At 30.2% G+C, this 16,673-nt stretch overlaps 1 protein-coding gene across 1 annotated transcript; it reads left to right on the top strand.

The window, feature by feature from the left end:
• Positions 1-8,015: 8,015 nt before the first annotated feature.
• LOC139498950 (uncharacterized) lies at positions 8,016-16,673 on the top strand. Its single transcript, XM_071287542.1, has 4 exons — positions 8,016-8,150; positions 11,367-11,736; positions 11,942-12,795; positions 13,315-16,673. Exons 2-4 carry the CDS (start codon positions 11,404-11,406, stop codon positions 14,228-14,230), a joined length of 2,103 nt encoding a protein of 700 aa, XP_071143643.1. The 5' UTR covers positions 8,016-8,150; positions 11,367-11,403; the 3' UTR covers positions 14,231-16,673.

The following is a 16,673-nucleotide window of genomic DNA, read 5'->3' as shown; positions in this document are numbered from 1 at the left end:
AAAGTTACAATAATAGTGAACTCAGAGGAAAATTTAAAAACGGACAGCCTCAAATCTAATGGCAAAATCAAAAGCTCAAACACATTAAACGAATGGACAACAACTGTCACATTCCTTACTGGGTAAATGCATTTTCTTATGTAGAAAATGGTGGACTGAACTTATAGTTAGGTAGACCTCTCACCTGTCTAATTAGTTATCAAAGGTACCAGGATTATAATTTAATACGCCAGACGCGCGTTTCGTCTACATAAGACTCATCAGTGACGCTAACAGTTGCATTAAATATCATTATATTAACAACGATGTGTGAACAAAAAATAATAAGGATATACATGTAGCAGTCAGAAATATGTTTTAATAAGAAAACACAAAAAGGCATATATTCAACGCACATTGACAATAATGAAAGACAAGGATACAATATTAACCATAGCGCAATGACAGGATAAAGAATGTACAGAGCCACGTCACAATTAAAATAAGAAACACACCAAGATATATAGTGCACACGTCATCTCTTCTCTGACTGTTCATGATGTTAAAACACTAAATCCCTGGGACGTGTTTTAGTTGATTTTAGTCCCTGATGCATGATTTTTTTTATAATTAATAGTTTTGGCTTTTAACTAGCTGTCAGTAACTGCGAGTACTCTCAAATCGTACTTTTTTTGTTAATTTGACCTGTTGATAGTATTTGAAATGCTTTTTTGTTATTTCATATTGTATGGATCTTGTCTATATACCTGCTTTGATTATTTTGAATATCTACTGATTGTTACCTCTTCGTACTATGAACATCAAATGTTTCCCCTTAAATCTGTACAGGAAGTTTTATCTAGCTCTAATTGTATAGTTTTATTGTTGATATTCATCCCATATGTATCAAGTGTTATATTATGTTTATTTATATTACAGAACTTTCTTGGTATTCCTTATTGGAAGATTTTATATACACAGAAGTAGTATACCTAAAACGACAAAGTTATTTGTCATTTACCTGTATATATTATGAATGTAGGACAGAAAGGTAAATCAGCCGTTGTGAAGAAATAACATAAAAAAAGTCAACAAAAGCAAAATCAAAACAACTCACAAAACATAGATTGCGCTCTACCAAAATGGCGTCCTCCACCTGTTCCTGACCCATGGCACAAAATTATTTAAAGATCACCAATCGCCCAATCACAGACAAAAATTCAAGGACAAAAGTAACAGAACAAAAAGTCACAATTCATTTTTTCAGATTATTTTCTTTGGATAAAAAAAGGCTTATTCTACAAAAATATGTTTGTATATTTCTTGAACTATTGTATATAAACCATCTATGTAAACAAAATTTATCAAAAACATATCAAAGATGATTAATAAGTTATTAAGTATAATGACACATTTCCTAAACTTTAATATGAATATATGTATTAAAATGTAAATATATCAAGATATTTCTCTTAAATATTCAAACAATTGTCAACAGATTATTTGTATATCTACCTATAATATAAAACCTTTTTATATAAAGTGATAGGTTTCTAGGGTTGTTAAATATTTCGCGGTGTTGTCTTGCCATGGCTTTGTTTGGACTTGTTTGTTTGCTTTTGGCCTTGAATATTTTCCCCTGATTATTTTATTAACTATGTATTTGAATCAGGTATCACAGATCGAATATATTAGTTCATAGTGTGTTCATTTACGTTTTTTTATTGAGTTAAGCTTTCCGATTGATATTTTATCGTGTGATTTTCTATGTTGTGATGTTATACTATTGTTTAAGAAAAAGGGAGACGTTTTGGAACCATAAAACTTTTAATCCAACCACAAATGTTTGCACCTGTCCTTAGTCAGGAATCTGATGTACAGTAGTTATTGTTTGTTTGTGTAATTTATACGTGTTTCTCGTTTTCATGGTTTTTTTTTTATAGATGCGACCGTTGGTTTTCCCTTTTGAATGGTTTTACACTTGTCTAGTAATTTTGGGGCCCTTTATAGCTTATTTTTCGGTGTGAGCCAAGGCTCCGTGTTGAAGGCCGTACATTGGCCTATACTGGTTTACTTTAATAAATTGTTATTTGGATGGAGAGGAGTCTCATTGGCACTCATACCACATCTTCCTATATCTATATAGATAAAGTACATGAGCAAAAAATAACAGACAAGAATACAATTGTTTGACCATGAATCAATAACACAATGACGTGTATAAGTACAGAGTCACGTCAAATGGATATCACTAAAACAGACTAAGCAGTAAAGACAAATAATAAACAGTAAACGAATTATTATTAAAAACATTTCAAAAATTGTATAAAAAGTTATTAAGATGATAAACAACGTCAGTAATCAGAATCTATACACCATGACGATCATGTAGTATTATTGATAATTGAAAATAAATAGTAAAATGAACTAACAATGGTAAGATATACGTGCTTATGTTCGAGAAATAATCAATTTAATTCTGGCGGAAAATATTTCTCTCTTAACTTTTATACATTAACTCCTTTTTCTTTCAACAATGATTTTATAGGTTTTCAAATATAGCTTTTAGAATAAAGGCAACGGAGGTATACCGTTGTTCAAAAGTTCTATATCGATTAAGGTAAACAGAACAAATGTTGGTTACAAGCCTAAACCAAGGGAAACACATCAACTATAAGTTGAAAACAAGAGAACAACAGGAACATCGAAATGCAACAAAACAAATGCAAAAACAAATTGAAAAGAACTATTTGAGCACACCTGCTATATGTAATAAAGTTATAAAAAGAAAAGTAGGGATACTCAAGAAATTATTGTTAATGGCACTATATAAATAAAACCAGAGGATTCCAAATATCTGGCAAAATATGCCAATACAAGAAGAGAGAAAATCCATACATGTTACTTTTTTTGGTGTAAGAAAAAAGTAAAATCACAAAAATACTGAACTTAGAGGAAAATCAATTCGGAAAGTCCATAATCACATGGCAAAATCAAATAAAAAAACGCATCAAAAACGAATGGACAAGAACTGTCATATTCCTGACTTGGTACAGGCATTTTTGTCGGTTTTAATAACGTTGCTATATATGAAATTGTTAATATAACTAGGACTGATTTTATTTGTTTGCTCATTGCATGCACACCTTTTTACAACATTTTATTTACAAAACGCGAGTGAATTACAAAAATACTTCCTGTACATGTAGGACTCAAATCTATGGTGGGTTCCAAATCTGTGGCAGATTCCTAATCTATGGTAAATGTGACGTCATGCCATCACAAATCTATGGCAGGTTTTTTACAATCCTAATCTATGGCAAGTTTTGTATTTTCCTAATATTGTTTCCAAATCTATGGCATTTTTTTTTTTGCAAATGGAAAACAATGAAGTACATTTTCGACCAATGACTTGCCTTAAGAAAGAGGAAACATACATCAACGGGAACATGTCTATAAACATTCCATAATGGTCAACCAAAAAAACCTTAATACAGACTTCAAGATAAAATTATGTGCTCTGTTAAGAAATAATAATTTTTTAATATGTGCATGGTATCTGTTTAACCCATTCATTAAACCAACTAATAACTCCTTTAACAAACAAGAGGACCGCTTTTTATAAAAAAAAATATAAAAAAGTAACAAATAAAAATAAACACTTTGAATTTTCAATGATATTATTTCAGGGATATCTCTAATTCATCTTTTTTTATTTGATGTGGATTTAAATTAAATTTTTATCCGGTAATTTGATCTTTCACTTTATAAACTTTGCTAGCCGTAGACCGTAGACTACTACCAAAACTCCTTTTTCAAAATTATGTAATACTGAAAATAGCGGTGCCCTTATTCATCCCGGGCATTGAACGATACAGCACATCTTGTCCCTCTTCGGAAAAGTAGATCACATCTGCCTTTGAACCACCTGCAAATTTTTGGCAGGCAAATAACTTTATCTTGAATGGTGTTCAAATCTATGGGTTCTGCCATCGTTAGCGGCGGCGAAGATGTAATATGGCGTTATTCCATTGTGAAGTTATATGTTACTCTCTCCCCCAGATCTGCCATAGATTTTGAGAAAACAAAAATCTGTCATAGATTTGAGTTGTTTGGGGTATGTAACGACACATTTACCATAGATTAGGAATCTGACATATAATTGGAACCCGTCATAGATTTGAGCCTACATATATATGTGAACAAAAATCTAATTGATCAATTTTAAAGTCACAATAATATAAAAACTTTGATAATATCCAATTAGTTTTTCTTCAAATTATCGAATATTAACTTTTGTGAATAGATTGATAAGTTGGTTTTTAACAATGCTGCAATTCATTGACTAATAATGATAATTAAATATTTATATGCCCGACTTGATAAAAATTTTCAAAATTTACAATGAATTCGGAAATCATGTTCATATAACAGTGGAGTGTTTTTCAAATTATTGTATATCAAAAGCACAATAAAATAAAATCTATTTATTGATTCATGGCACGTGTCAAATTCATATTTCAGAAAACGTCAAAATAAAAAAATAAAAAATATTGATGTTTGATTTATATTTCTTGACATGGATTATTTCTTTAAGGAACTTTGTAGGGCTTTATCCCAAAAATTGTTCGAAGCAACAATCAACCATACAGTTGGTATAAAGTTTTTTTCAAATATGTAGGTCCCGTGCACTCACACAATGCTAACATTATGTTCTTAATGATGCCAAAATTGATTTGATAACTGTTGCATGAATTTATATTCTATCAAAATATCTATAGATATTTAAAGGAGAGTTAGTTGGAATTTTAACAAGCTTAGCATGAACACTCTTACAAAAATGTATCAAAGAACTATGATCTTATAACTAATTTTTAAAAACATTTGAAATTGAAATTTTGCTAAAAAGCTTTAAAAATTCTGTACAGTATCATAGTGTTTGAAATATATCTCTTAAGATCTTCTCAAAATACATGTATGGTGGACTTATTCATGACACGGCATTCTAAGTAATGCAGAAACAATATCACTTATTTCAAAAGCATGAAAAGGTAAGTAAAATTTAAAACAAAATTGTTGGATTTTTTGAAATTTCAAAACGGGACTGTAGCTGCTTTACAGATAAAAGTGACAGATCAAGCCAATTTCGTCGTGTTCTTGTTTGAGCAACTCAGCAAATATTCCAGACTTATAATTCAGTATGCAGTTTTCGTCTTTCGTTTTAATATAACTACCAGTTATATTCGAATCTTGAAGAATACAAAGTTCATATTTTACTAGTAAGTAAAGAATCCTACCGGTTCCTTGCGCAAATTAATTACAAAAGCTATATTTGCTGCAAGTACAAACACTTTACAAGAAATACATGTCGTGCGCACAGTTTTTTTTTGTCGTAACGATAATTAATATCCACTATTACCATACTTTGTCTTATTTATTTTTTTATTATTCAGCAATTACATTGTCGGCCAATTGATGCCTGGAAACATTGTTTAGATATATTTTTTTATTAAATGATATAAACACGACTCTGTAATCTTCGACACAACGTGTTAGGTTGATCGATTGCAAGCAACAAAATATCGTTCAAGACCGTCCCGAACTTGTAAAATGAGAAAATTAGCTCAATGTTAAAGGCTGATAATCTCTGTCATTTTTCTTTATTGTCACCATTTGAGTGTTTCAATTTTTCGGTCATGGATAAAAAAAAGTTATTCTATGCATGTGAGACTTTTATATTTTAACGTTCAGAGTGTATATTTTTCAGACAAAACTTCTCGTTTGTGACTTTTTAAATATCTAAATGTCTCATTTTATCAATTTTAAGTGTTTAACATTAAATGTGTTGCCTTATTCTTACTCTTTAAACGAAGTATTCTTCCAATTTATCCAAAATATATATTGACTAGCCCATGATTGTCTAAAAATTGTTTTCTTCTGCATACAAAACTAAGAGTTGTTGTTGTTGTTGTTTTAATGATTCAAAGAAAGTAAGATATCAAAAACACTGAACTCCGAGGAAATTCAAAACGGAAAGTCCCCAACCAAATGCCAACATTAATAGACCAAACACATCAATCGAATGAACAGCAACTGTCATACTCCTGACTTGGTACAGGCATTTTTAAATGTAGAAAATGGTGGTAAATAACATGCGTATGGTACCAATTGGTTAGGGACTTTCTGTTTCGAATTGCCCTTGGAGTTCAGTATTTTTTGTAATTTTAAACACCTGCACATCAAACACCGAAATGAGTAATAAATCATAAGAATGTGTATATATAAATATATAAACAAATAAAAGTATTCATTTTAAAATTTTAAAATGAGCCATTACTGTTTCAGAAGATCCGTTTTTAAACTTTTATTAGAAAGCATTTATAGTTATGTTGACATTAGTGGTATATAAAATAAATAATAATGAATTGAGTTAATCATGATACTTATTTACATCAACATTTAAGTTATTTAGAATTCCTTTTTAAGTTATATGGACTGCATTTTAATCGACATTGAAGTACGCATGTATAATACCTATTAATATTTTCGACATCAAAGTGCTCTTAATTAACGATTTTCTCAAATACATATAATTGAATAGTTTAATTGTCAATCGAATGTTTTTATTTGAATAACGAAAAATGCAAGCATTTTCACAATAACATTAGAAAACCAATACATTAAAGAAAAATATATTATAAGATAACACGATAAAGTATAATTCAACAAGACATTACCAAAAAAACATAAAAACTATTGATTACACTTGCTGTGTTAATATCGCTTTTACAGAAATTTTGCTGTCGTTCATTGCTATGTTTTAACCCACCCGGTGATACATAAAGAAAATTTTCACACGCATATAAAATAAATCACCCATATTTTTCATAGTTACAACAACTCATATCAGCACTGCAAATTGTTTCAATGAACGATTTGTTTAAGCATCGTTTCCGTGATTTTGATCTTGGCTTGAATATAAACTAATAAGTTTTGTGATTACTTAAATTAATTATTTGTGAGAGACCAAAGCAATTTTTGCTAGTATTTAAATCATTTATAAGACTTTAAAATATTTAGATTCATTATCAACAGTCTAATGTTACAACTATACCAACAAAACTCAATTACTTTGTTTATTCCTTTTCTACAAAGTGTATCCTTGCCCTGATAATTTTTTTTATTATACATGTATAAAGTGCATGAAAAGGATGAAAAAATACATAAAATCGACATAATCAAAATCTAGAAAGAAAGAAAAGATAATGAAAAAAGAAATGCAAAGGTCCACAACGATAATACGAAAAACTAAAGACCAAGCAACACGAACAGCTAAACTAGGATTGAACTCGTGTGCTCTTGATATGTGTTAGCTGTTGATGCTAAAATCATATTAATCATTGCATCCTTTCAATTCTGTTGTAATATCTAAATTAAGGAAATATTTAAAATATTTGAAATAGAAAAGCTCTGCAAAGAAAATTACAAACAGAAAATCAGAAAGTGTCACAATGAATAGATATAGGAAGATGTGGTGTGAGTGCCAATGAGACAACTCTCCATACACATAACAATTTAAAAAGTAAACCATTATAGGTTAAAGTACGGCCTTCAACACGGAGCCTTAGCTCACACCGAACAACAAGCTATAAAGGGCCCCAAAATTACTAGTGTAAAATCATTCAAACGGGAAAACCAGAAGGCTTGCACAATAAATACACCAATACATATCTTAAAGTTAGAAGTGAGTGTTGTTTTTTTAAAATGCCTATTTTGTTATTTACACTCTATTTAGTTTTAATCCTAAACTTCCCTTTCTATTTAAATGATCTTGTAAGACTTAAATTACCAATTATTATTAATAACCAATCTAGTTTAAATACGAAACGACACCTTTACAGTTCAGTGAGTTGAATATAAAACTGATACCATTTTTACTAGTAAAGTATAATAACCACGTGTGATATAAATAAAATATAGCATGACGAATCAAAAATCTCCAGCAATTCATATCAAATAACTCGTATTTATATATATAGCTTGCATATGTTTAGGTTGTACATGAGTATAATATTTTTTTCCAATATTTATACATTCGTTGTTATTTGATATGAACTGTGTACCGTCAAGGATTACTTTCCTATACTTAAGTTGATTATGTTAAGACATAGGTAAGATACATTAAATGTGTTTACAAGATTGTAATGAAATAAATGTGAAGTGATAGCAACAACTTCAGAAAATAAAATTTTATCTTTTGTGTTAATCAAAGTAACCTATATTAATGCATAGCAATATAATATTTCCCAGAGAAAGTAACCAAAAGTTAGCGTGCAATAAGTTTCAATATTGCACTAGTGCAATAAATCTTCAAAATTCATGACGTATTCAATGATAAATTCTTAGTTTTAACCAATTTTTACTTTCAAATATTATATTACTATTCAATAAAAGGGTTATTGCATCAATATTGGGGAATGTTGTCCCTCGTAGCTCATGCAATATAAAATTCTTCTCAATATTCATGCAATAACCCTATAGTATGAATGTTTATATATAGGAACGCTCAACACAGCAGAAATATGATGCATTTAAAAAGAAGCTAAATCGCTATGGTTGACTGTAGAAGGTGTGGTAACGGTTTATTGTCGTGCACGTTTTCGGCATTTTTGTTTCACGTGTTATTTGTAATTTGATTTTTTTATTTCTCGTTTCTTGGGTTTTGCTCGCTGTGAATGTTTCGTGTTTCTTATGCTTTTTTTCTTGTTTCCTGTCGGTAATGTAAATTCATCTAGCTTGTTCGAAATCTTTAAGTGAACTAGGACTAAGTCATTTTGGATCTCAATGCTCTTCAACTTTGTATTTTATTTGGCTTTTTTAAACTTTGTTGGATTCGAGCGTCACTGATGAGTCTTTTGTACATGAAACGCGCGTTTGACGTATATATAAAATTTAGTCCTGGTATCTATGATGAGTTTATTTTCAAAGTCAACTCGGATATTCTTTAATCTAAAGGAACTTGGCACATATTAAAAATATTGTTACCATTCATGCATTACAAAAATGTTTCGTTGACAAATAATGAAAAGTTTTGCAAATTTATAGTTACAATAAAGGAACATTATGCGAGATAAATTTGATCATAACTAATAATTTTTCATAAAAAGAGTTTTATGAAAAGTACTGCATTATATTATTATACAAAACTTTTCATAAAACTTCAGGAAAAAAATATAAAAAGCATAATTTGACCGTTTTTCGTGTTTCTTGTAAATATATCACGATTTCTGCTCTCTACCTATGAGTTCTTAACTTTCTGCTTCTATATATATTTATATATATAAATAAATAAAATAAAACAACGTTCGAACCTATGATTGCGTTAGATAAAAACCGCAGTTTAAACGTTTATCTGTAAAATAACTTTCGTGGTAGAGGGTTCTAAATACAGCCAAAACAACATTTTCAAAAAGACCAAAAAAAGTGAAAAAGTATATTTTAACAAAACGCATTTTACTAACAACTGATGTTCTAAAGCCCTGCTGATTGTCATTGATTATAGCCACATTTATATAAATATATGTATACCTTTAACTCAAATAAATATTCTCATTTGCTAAACAATAACATCTGTGTACTTTAAAAAGAGTAGCGGTAAAATTTTTAATACTGAATATGTTTTTGAAAAATGTACTACCAGACAAAACTTTTTTTTATAGTAAATAGCTCGTCATAACTTGTTGAAAAATAATCTGTTTTACTGCAATACTAAATTTCATTAATAAAAAAAGAAGAAGAAAACAAATGAGTTGCTTTCAATAAATTTAGTTGATACTTAATATTACTTTCAAAGTGACTAGTATTTTTCCTACACCGTAACAATTCATGTGTATCTTGCGTCGTGTTGTTACGGTCATATTATTATTGTTACTTGATCTATAATGATTTCTAGATAAGTGAATTTTATTTCATTATATATAAATGATCTGTTAAAACCTTAACAGAAAGTACGGTCAGTAAAAAAGGATACAAATACTGCTTAACTTTGTAGATATTAATATGTGTTGACGATAAGTAGTCATATAATGCATATACAGTTTGTCTTGTAGAATAACACATTTCGGTGTGTCCAGTTTGTGCACATAAAGAACTCCATAATGTCGGTCTGTTGTTTAATCAATCCTATCACCTATCAGTTTATTATACAATACAAACGTCAAATGTTACGCTTATGTTATAAACAATGCCATTTCTCAAAAGGACTTCTTTTACAACTAAAAATGTTCCACTTTTACTATAAAGTTTCGTAAAATATATATCTACAATGGACAATTCGTATGTATAATTTTTTAACGATAAAATCATAGCCCTATGTGGCATATTTTTAACATTTTTAACATTTATATGACCCGAAATTCGTATGGCTTCCTAAATTCTGTATTACTCCTCCCTTTGTTTGATTCTTCCTGCAAATTCAGTTTTACCGCTTTTCGTGTGTATTTATACTGGTTATATTTCCAAGTTGTGTGTATATGAGATGAACCATAAAGATAACAACTAGCTCGAAACACAAAACTTAACGTCTATGAATGTTATATAGATTAAAGTGCGAGGTTTGGCATGCCACAAAACCAGGTTCAACCCACCATTTTTTCCTTTAAAAATGTCCTGTACCAAGTCAGGAATATGGCCATTGTTATATTATTGTTCGTTTCTGTGTGTGTTACATTTTAACGTTACGTCGTTTGTTTTCAATTATTTTTTAGTGTAATTTCACATTGCAATAAGACGTGTCATGGTACTTGTCTATCCCAAATTCATGTATTTGGTTTTGATGTTATATTTGTTATTCTCGTGGGATTTTGTCTGATGCTTGGTCCGTTTCTGTATGTGTTACATTTTAGTGTTGTGTCGTTGTTCTCCTCTTATATTTAATGCGTTTCCCTCGGTTTTAGTTTGTTACCCCGATTTTGTTTTTAGTCCATGGATTTATGAGTTTTGAACAGCGGTATACTACTGTTTCCTTTATTTATATACCTTCCTAACAGTTGTGTGGTTTTCTAGAAAGCTGTATTTATACAGTTCAACTTATACTATCATTTATTCATTAAAAAAACATCTGAAAATACTTGTCTTCACAATAATAGTTATTTATCATCTCATAGCTAGCTTAGTTGCATGGTTCTGGGAAAGATGAGTGAAAGGATTTATTTTTAATTTCATCTATTTAACAATTGTTTAAAAGGGATTAAAAATAATATTTGTTTAACTCTCTGTTAAAAAGATTTTTGAAAGTAAAAACTTGTTTTTTGATTTAATTTTAAGGAATGACAAAGAAGGTTTCTGTATCACTGTGCACTTAAGGTATTACTTATTCTAATTTATAGATACAACTGAAAGTACAGATGATGAGAAAATAATAAAATGGCATTAGTGCTAGAACCTGATCCTGAGACTTTCGCCTCGATATCTTTGACGCAAAAGACACTTAAAGCAAGTCCTGCATTCAGATTTCTAAAAACATGTAGTTTGGAACTTAATTCTGTAATTCAACATCCAAGGATCTTGCTGTTTAAACATGGACTTCAATTGTTATCTGATGATTTGAATTGCCTTTTGGGACTAACTTCTAGCAAACCAATTAAATATTTTAGAAAAGAATCAGCGGAAAACTGTAATCAATTGACGTGTCCTTTCGCAGTTGTAGTTTTGTTGAGTGGATCTGGTGGACACGGATATTGTCATTTGAGTGGATTTGTAAGTAGCAATTTGTATTTTCATACTAGATTTCGTAACTTGTATCTTCTCCGTTTCATTGAAACGACAAATACTGTTATCAAATGGAATAAGAGAAAAATCATAACTAATATAAATGTGTAATAAATGATTACAGTAATTTGCTAATCATGAATAATATTTTGCATATTTATCGAAACTGTTATTATATACTTGTATATTGTAGGATTCTGATGTTTTACACGAGGTGAAAGGGAACTTCAAAGACTTCAATGATATTACATTCATCTTCAAATATTCTAGGAATTCAATAAATTATACATCAGTAGATCTTGACCGTCTCAGCAAGGAAATTCAGTTCAAATTATACGGCAGCAAACACCCAAATAACATATTTGTCAATACATTTCTTTTTAACGACAATCACATTTCCTTTCGAATAGGTCTTCGTATGCATAAAAGCATTCAAAAACAGTTATGGAATATACAAATATCTGCACAAAATCTTCTTAACGAAATAAATAGTCAATACGTATTCCTCGAGAAAGCTAGAAACAAAATTACTAAATCAGTGAGTGAAATTATTCGAAAACAAGATTTCAAATGTTGTCCAAATGCTTCAAGAAAAAGAAGTCAAACTGTTTTTGAAAACATCGCTACAGCGCTATCAAAATATGTTGTATTAGAACAGGGGAAACTATTAAGGACATTTTTGACAAAAGTTCAAGTAAGAAATATTACTGAAAAACGTCTGACCTCTATTATTGACACATTTCTGAAACATAAGGAAAATGGAATACATAAAAAACACACCAAAACTAAAGAACAATTCGAACAATTTCTTCTAAGTAATGCCATTGTAAGTTACTCCTGCTCAACGAAAAACGAAATCCGATTGTCAAATTTGGAGGCAGTAAAAGCATCAGAATTGATATGTTCCGATCTTTACAGTATAATAGGCAGCAAAGTGGATGATCAAGGAGAGAAGATAAAAATATTTTGCAGTATTTTGGAAGATGAGTGTACAAACAGCAGATTACATGGTGTATCTATTCACGAGCTAAAGGTTTTGGCATATAGGTAAATATATAAGCTGCAATTAAGTTATACCCATGTCATGGTATTGTTAGGTTTGAAGGCCTCGAGTTCAATGTCTGTATTCAGACAGAACATAGCTTTATATTTCTATATTCCCGTACAGTCAAATGTATTCACCTTTTAGCATGACAGGATAAGTTCTGGGATGATTATAATCATTGTATCCATATATACTGATCTTTACCCAAATCAACTTGTGTAGTGTAAATATTTAAGTCATATCCTTGTAATAAGTTCACATCGTAATTTCATCTTTATTGATTTGGTTTTAATCAGCATATGAACAATGATTACTATTTCTGAACTTTTTGAAATTATTCCTAGTACATTGTTTCACTTCAATAACGAAACTAATGTCCACAGTCTTAAAATTTCCTGCTGCACAGGTAAACACTGGTCATCGTAAATGTTGTTGTTAAAACACGATCGTGGCTTCTGATTTTACTTTTTTTGTGATTCACCTGTTTTCTTCTCTTTTGATGTATATAATTATTCTTTTAGACATGAAAAGGTTTCTGGATTTGGTTATATTGACGATGCAGTTAGTATCTATATAAAAGGATCAATGGAAGAAGATAAAAAGGAAGTACTAACATTTTTTGAAAATTATATTGATACAACGGAGTATGATTTTAAAATTGAATTTCGTAAAAAGAGAGAAATCACATACTTTTCGAAATTGGAGAATGGAAGTAGAATCAACAACTTACTAACGGCAGGGAAAGGTCCAAAGCATTACGGAACACTAGGTATGTTCCTCAAAGACAGTAGCGAAACATACTTTTTTACAACTTGCGCACACGTCATTGAGAAAGATGCAATAGCGTACTTTCCTGATGATAACACTGAAATAGGGAAAAATGTATTCATTTGCCATCCAAATACAAACAATGATATTAAACATGCACAAAACATGGACTTCTCGCTGATACGAGTTTGTCCTGAATTTGATATAGAATGCAAATTAGGATTAAAAAGCGTCAATGGCAACCTCATTAAAGGAGACATTTTCAAAGGTGACATTTTAGAAATGCTTGGGCGAAAACTATATAAATGGGGTGCCACCGAACCGTTTCTTCAAACAGGAAAATGCACAGGTATAGAAGAAGACGGATTCATTCTTATACAAATAAATACAAAGAACTTTGCAAAACCTGGAGATAGCGGTGCTTTAATTTGCGCAGTCAGAGATAATGAGACAGCGTTAGCAGCTTTCGTTTTAGAAGGAGAGGAGATGACTAAACGAAGCGACGATAAGACGACATACGCAGTTTATAAAGTTGCTGATGCCCTGGATATGGTTGCACAGATGACAAAGGCAATGGAACCATGTCTATGCACAACAACTTTAACAGTGGTTTCGGCATCAAGTTCTGCAGCAGCTAAAAGAGCTATTGCAAAAAGTTCGAAACAATAAATTCATGTTAAGAGAACAAAAGTAAAATAGGAACGATTAACATATTTCAGTTTTTGTACACGATCTTCTAAGTTATTATTTTCATGAATTTATAATTCAGGGATTTGATTGTGTTGGGTGCACTTTATTTATTCAGATAGTATTCTCGTTATTAAAAACATACAAGTCAGTAACCTTTAACCAGGAATTTCAATAACATTGTGATATTCCAAGCTTAAATATGTGTAAATAAATAATTGTTAAAGAGAGGCGAAAAATACCAAAAATATATTCAAACTTATGTGTCAAAACCAACTCACGTTGCAATGGCATAAAACTAAATCCGATTTTTAAAAATACATAATACAAACACAGCACAGTAATTCTGATAGAAAGAGACAAAACTCAAATGAAATTAAAAAAATGTAATAAGCTTAGGTCATTAGGAATGATAAGAAGCTCCTGCTCCGCATGTAGAACCGTCAGATTACTCGGGTTACTCGTGTAAGTACAATTCAGGTAATAAGTCTTTTTAGGTAGGAAACATTCGAGGAAGGTGGACGAGTTAGTGGTAATTACAATTGGTATATTTCTGTCATCACATGTTAAACAGATATTCCAAAACTGTCAACAAATTCGTAAAGTTTTCGAAGAAATTATTTCAGCTTCATCGATCTAAGTTTTGTTTAATATGTCCCATGCTCCAATAAGCATCTTTCACGGAAATTATGATTGGAAATTCTAACTCTGACATTTATTATCTAGATGATAGCGCTGCTTGAATAGTGCGTTGTATAAATTTAACTTTCACAATAAGATGCTGACGGCATCTTTCCTGGCGTAAACTTTAATTCACAACCAACCCTCTTTGTCAATTTCTAAGTGGAAGTAAAGATATGAGGCATACTTGACTGGATGCATTGTATCTCTTTTCTCCAATTTATCAAATGTATTATTTTAAGTTTTCATCTCGAATCGTCGACTGTTATTTTCTACATCACTTGGCCCGAAGTGCCACATTTGCCAAACTTGGCGTCAGTTGCCTGTCGTCGTCCGTCTTCGTCACTAAAACGTTTTGAGTTATATATTATAGATGTGAAAGTTTTGTATCGTTTTTTTTTTTTCCTTTGTTTGTTTCCGTGCTATTATGTTATTTTTGGTCGAATATAGTTCTCATGACTCGGTATATATGCATCCTGTAATGGATCTGGTTTTGACTTAGGTCTTTCCTGTTGCTGATTGGGCCCGGTTTAATTCGGACGCAAGTGATTTCAGTATTATTTTATTCCTTTTTTTACATTTTGATATTTTACCTCGTTTATACTTCAAAAGAGTCTACAAGTGTAAAGTTTATACGGATATATGTACTTTCAACTACAAAATAGTTTTTGTAGGCGTCTTTGTTAGATTTACTTTTAACTACTATCTAGTACAAAGTTTTTGTTGTCGTCTTTAAAAGATTTAGTAGCATGTTTGTTTAACTTTTTTAGTTAGTTGTGTTGTATCCCTGTGGTCATTGTTTAGACAGTTTTGTTTGATTGGTCCCAATTATTGTCACGTTAACCTTCCATGTATGTGGTTATTCAATATTACGGGGGGGATAGTTAGAAGTTAAGTGAGTATAAAACTAGGTTAAACCCACAATATTCATCGGAAATCAAGTCTTTCGTGCAAGTTTTATTTATTTATTCATTATATCTATTATGTATTATCGACAAATTTACTTTAATTTGCTGATCAAAATTCGTGTTTCTTGCGGCAGAGTTTCCTAGATCGAGAAATTGATAAACAATCTTCACATTATCATGGAACACGTTACAAATAAACGTTTTAAAAAATCAATATTTTCTAGAGTTTCCCATTGGTTTATCTAAGCTGTTCTTCAAAATTGCTAAATGATTTTGTGTATTCAATTAGTAATTTAAGAATCAATTTGTCACTGTATACGGAAAATATTAACAAATAAGGGTAAGAAAAGACATTAATTCAATAGCAGTATGTTTTTGTATATTTTGATTACAAATAGGATTGTCTTATACAAGAAAGTCCACGTTTACTTGTTTTACAAGTTACCCGACATTAAGTAATATAAAAAATCTATTTATTATTTTTTTTAATTTGAAAATATCATATTACATTACAGTAATATATATACTTCTATTTCAACATTTTTCATTCGTTGAAACGCACTCTGTCTTAAATTTCCGAATGTGGTATACATTTTAAAGATAAATTTCATTCAAAACATTTATATTATTTGTATACAGAAAAATGTATAAAATAAATAGTATTATGAATGTCAAACAGACAACTGTCATGTACGAACCTAAACTGTAAAGCTATATTAATATTTTACCTTATTATTAAGCCAGTTTGAAACATTTTACAAACAATTTATAAAAACACATTGTATATTGTATTTCCTTTTTTCTCTGCATTTATAAATGTATACTTTTTTCACAAA

The sequence above is a fragment of the Mytilus edulis genome, chromosome 12 (genome assembly GCF_963676685.1).
Source record: "Mytilus edulis chromosome 12, xbMytEdul2.2, whole genome shotgun sequence".
In the NCBI taxonomy this organism is placed as follows: domain Eukaryota; kingdom Metazoa; phylum Mollusca; class Bivalvia; order Mytilida; family Mytilidae; genus Mytilus; species Mytilus edulis.
Note: the sequence above shows the minus strand (reverse complement) of the source record. Positions and strands in the feature narration are given on the sequence as shown.

Coding starts and splice junctions, on each gene's coding strand:
- LOC139498950 (XM_071287542.1), top strand. CDS start 11,404: ATGGCATTAGTGCTAGAACCTGATCCTGAGACTTTCGCCTCGATATCT. Junction 11,737..11,941: donor ATTGTCATTTGAGTGGATTT/GTAAGTAGCAAT, acceptor TGTATATTGTAG/GATTCTGATGTTTTACACGA. Junction 12,796..13,314: donor CTAAAGGTTTTGGCATATAG/GTAAATATATAA, acceptor TTATTCTTTTAG/ACATGAAAAGGTTTCTGGAT.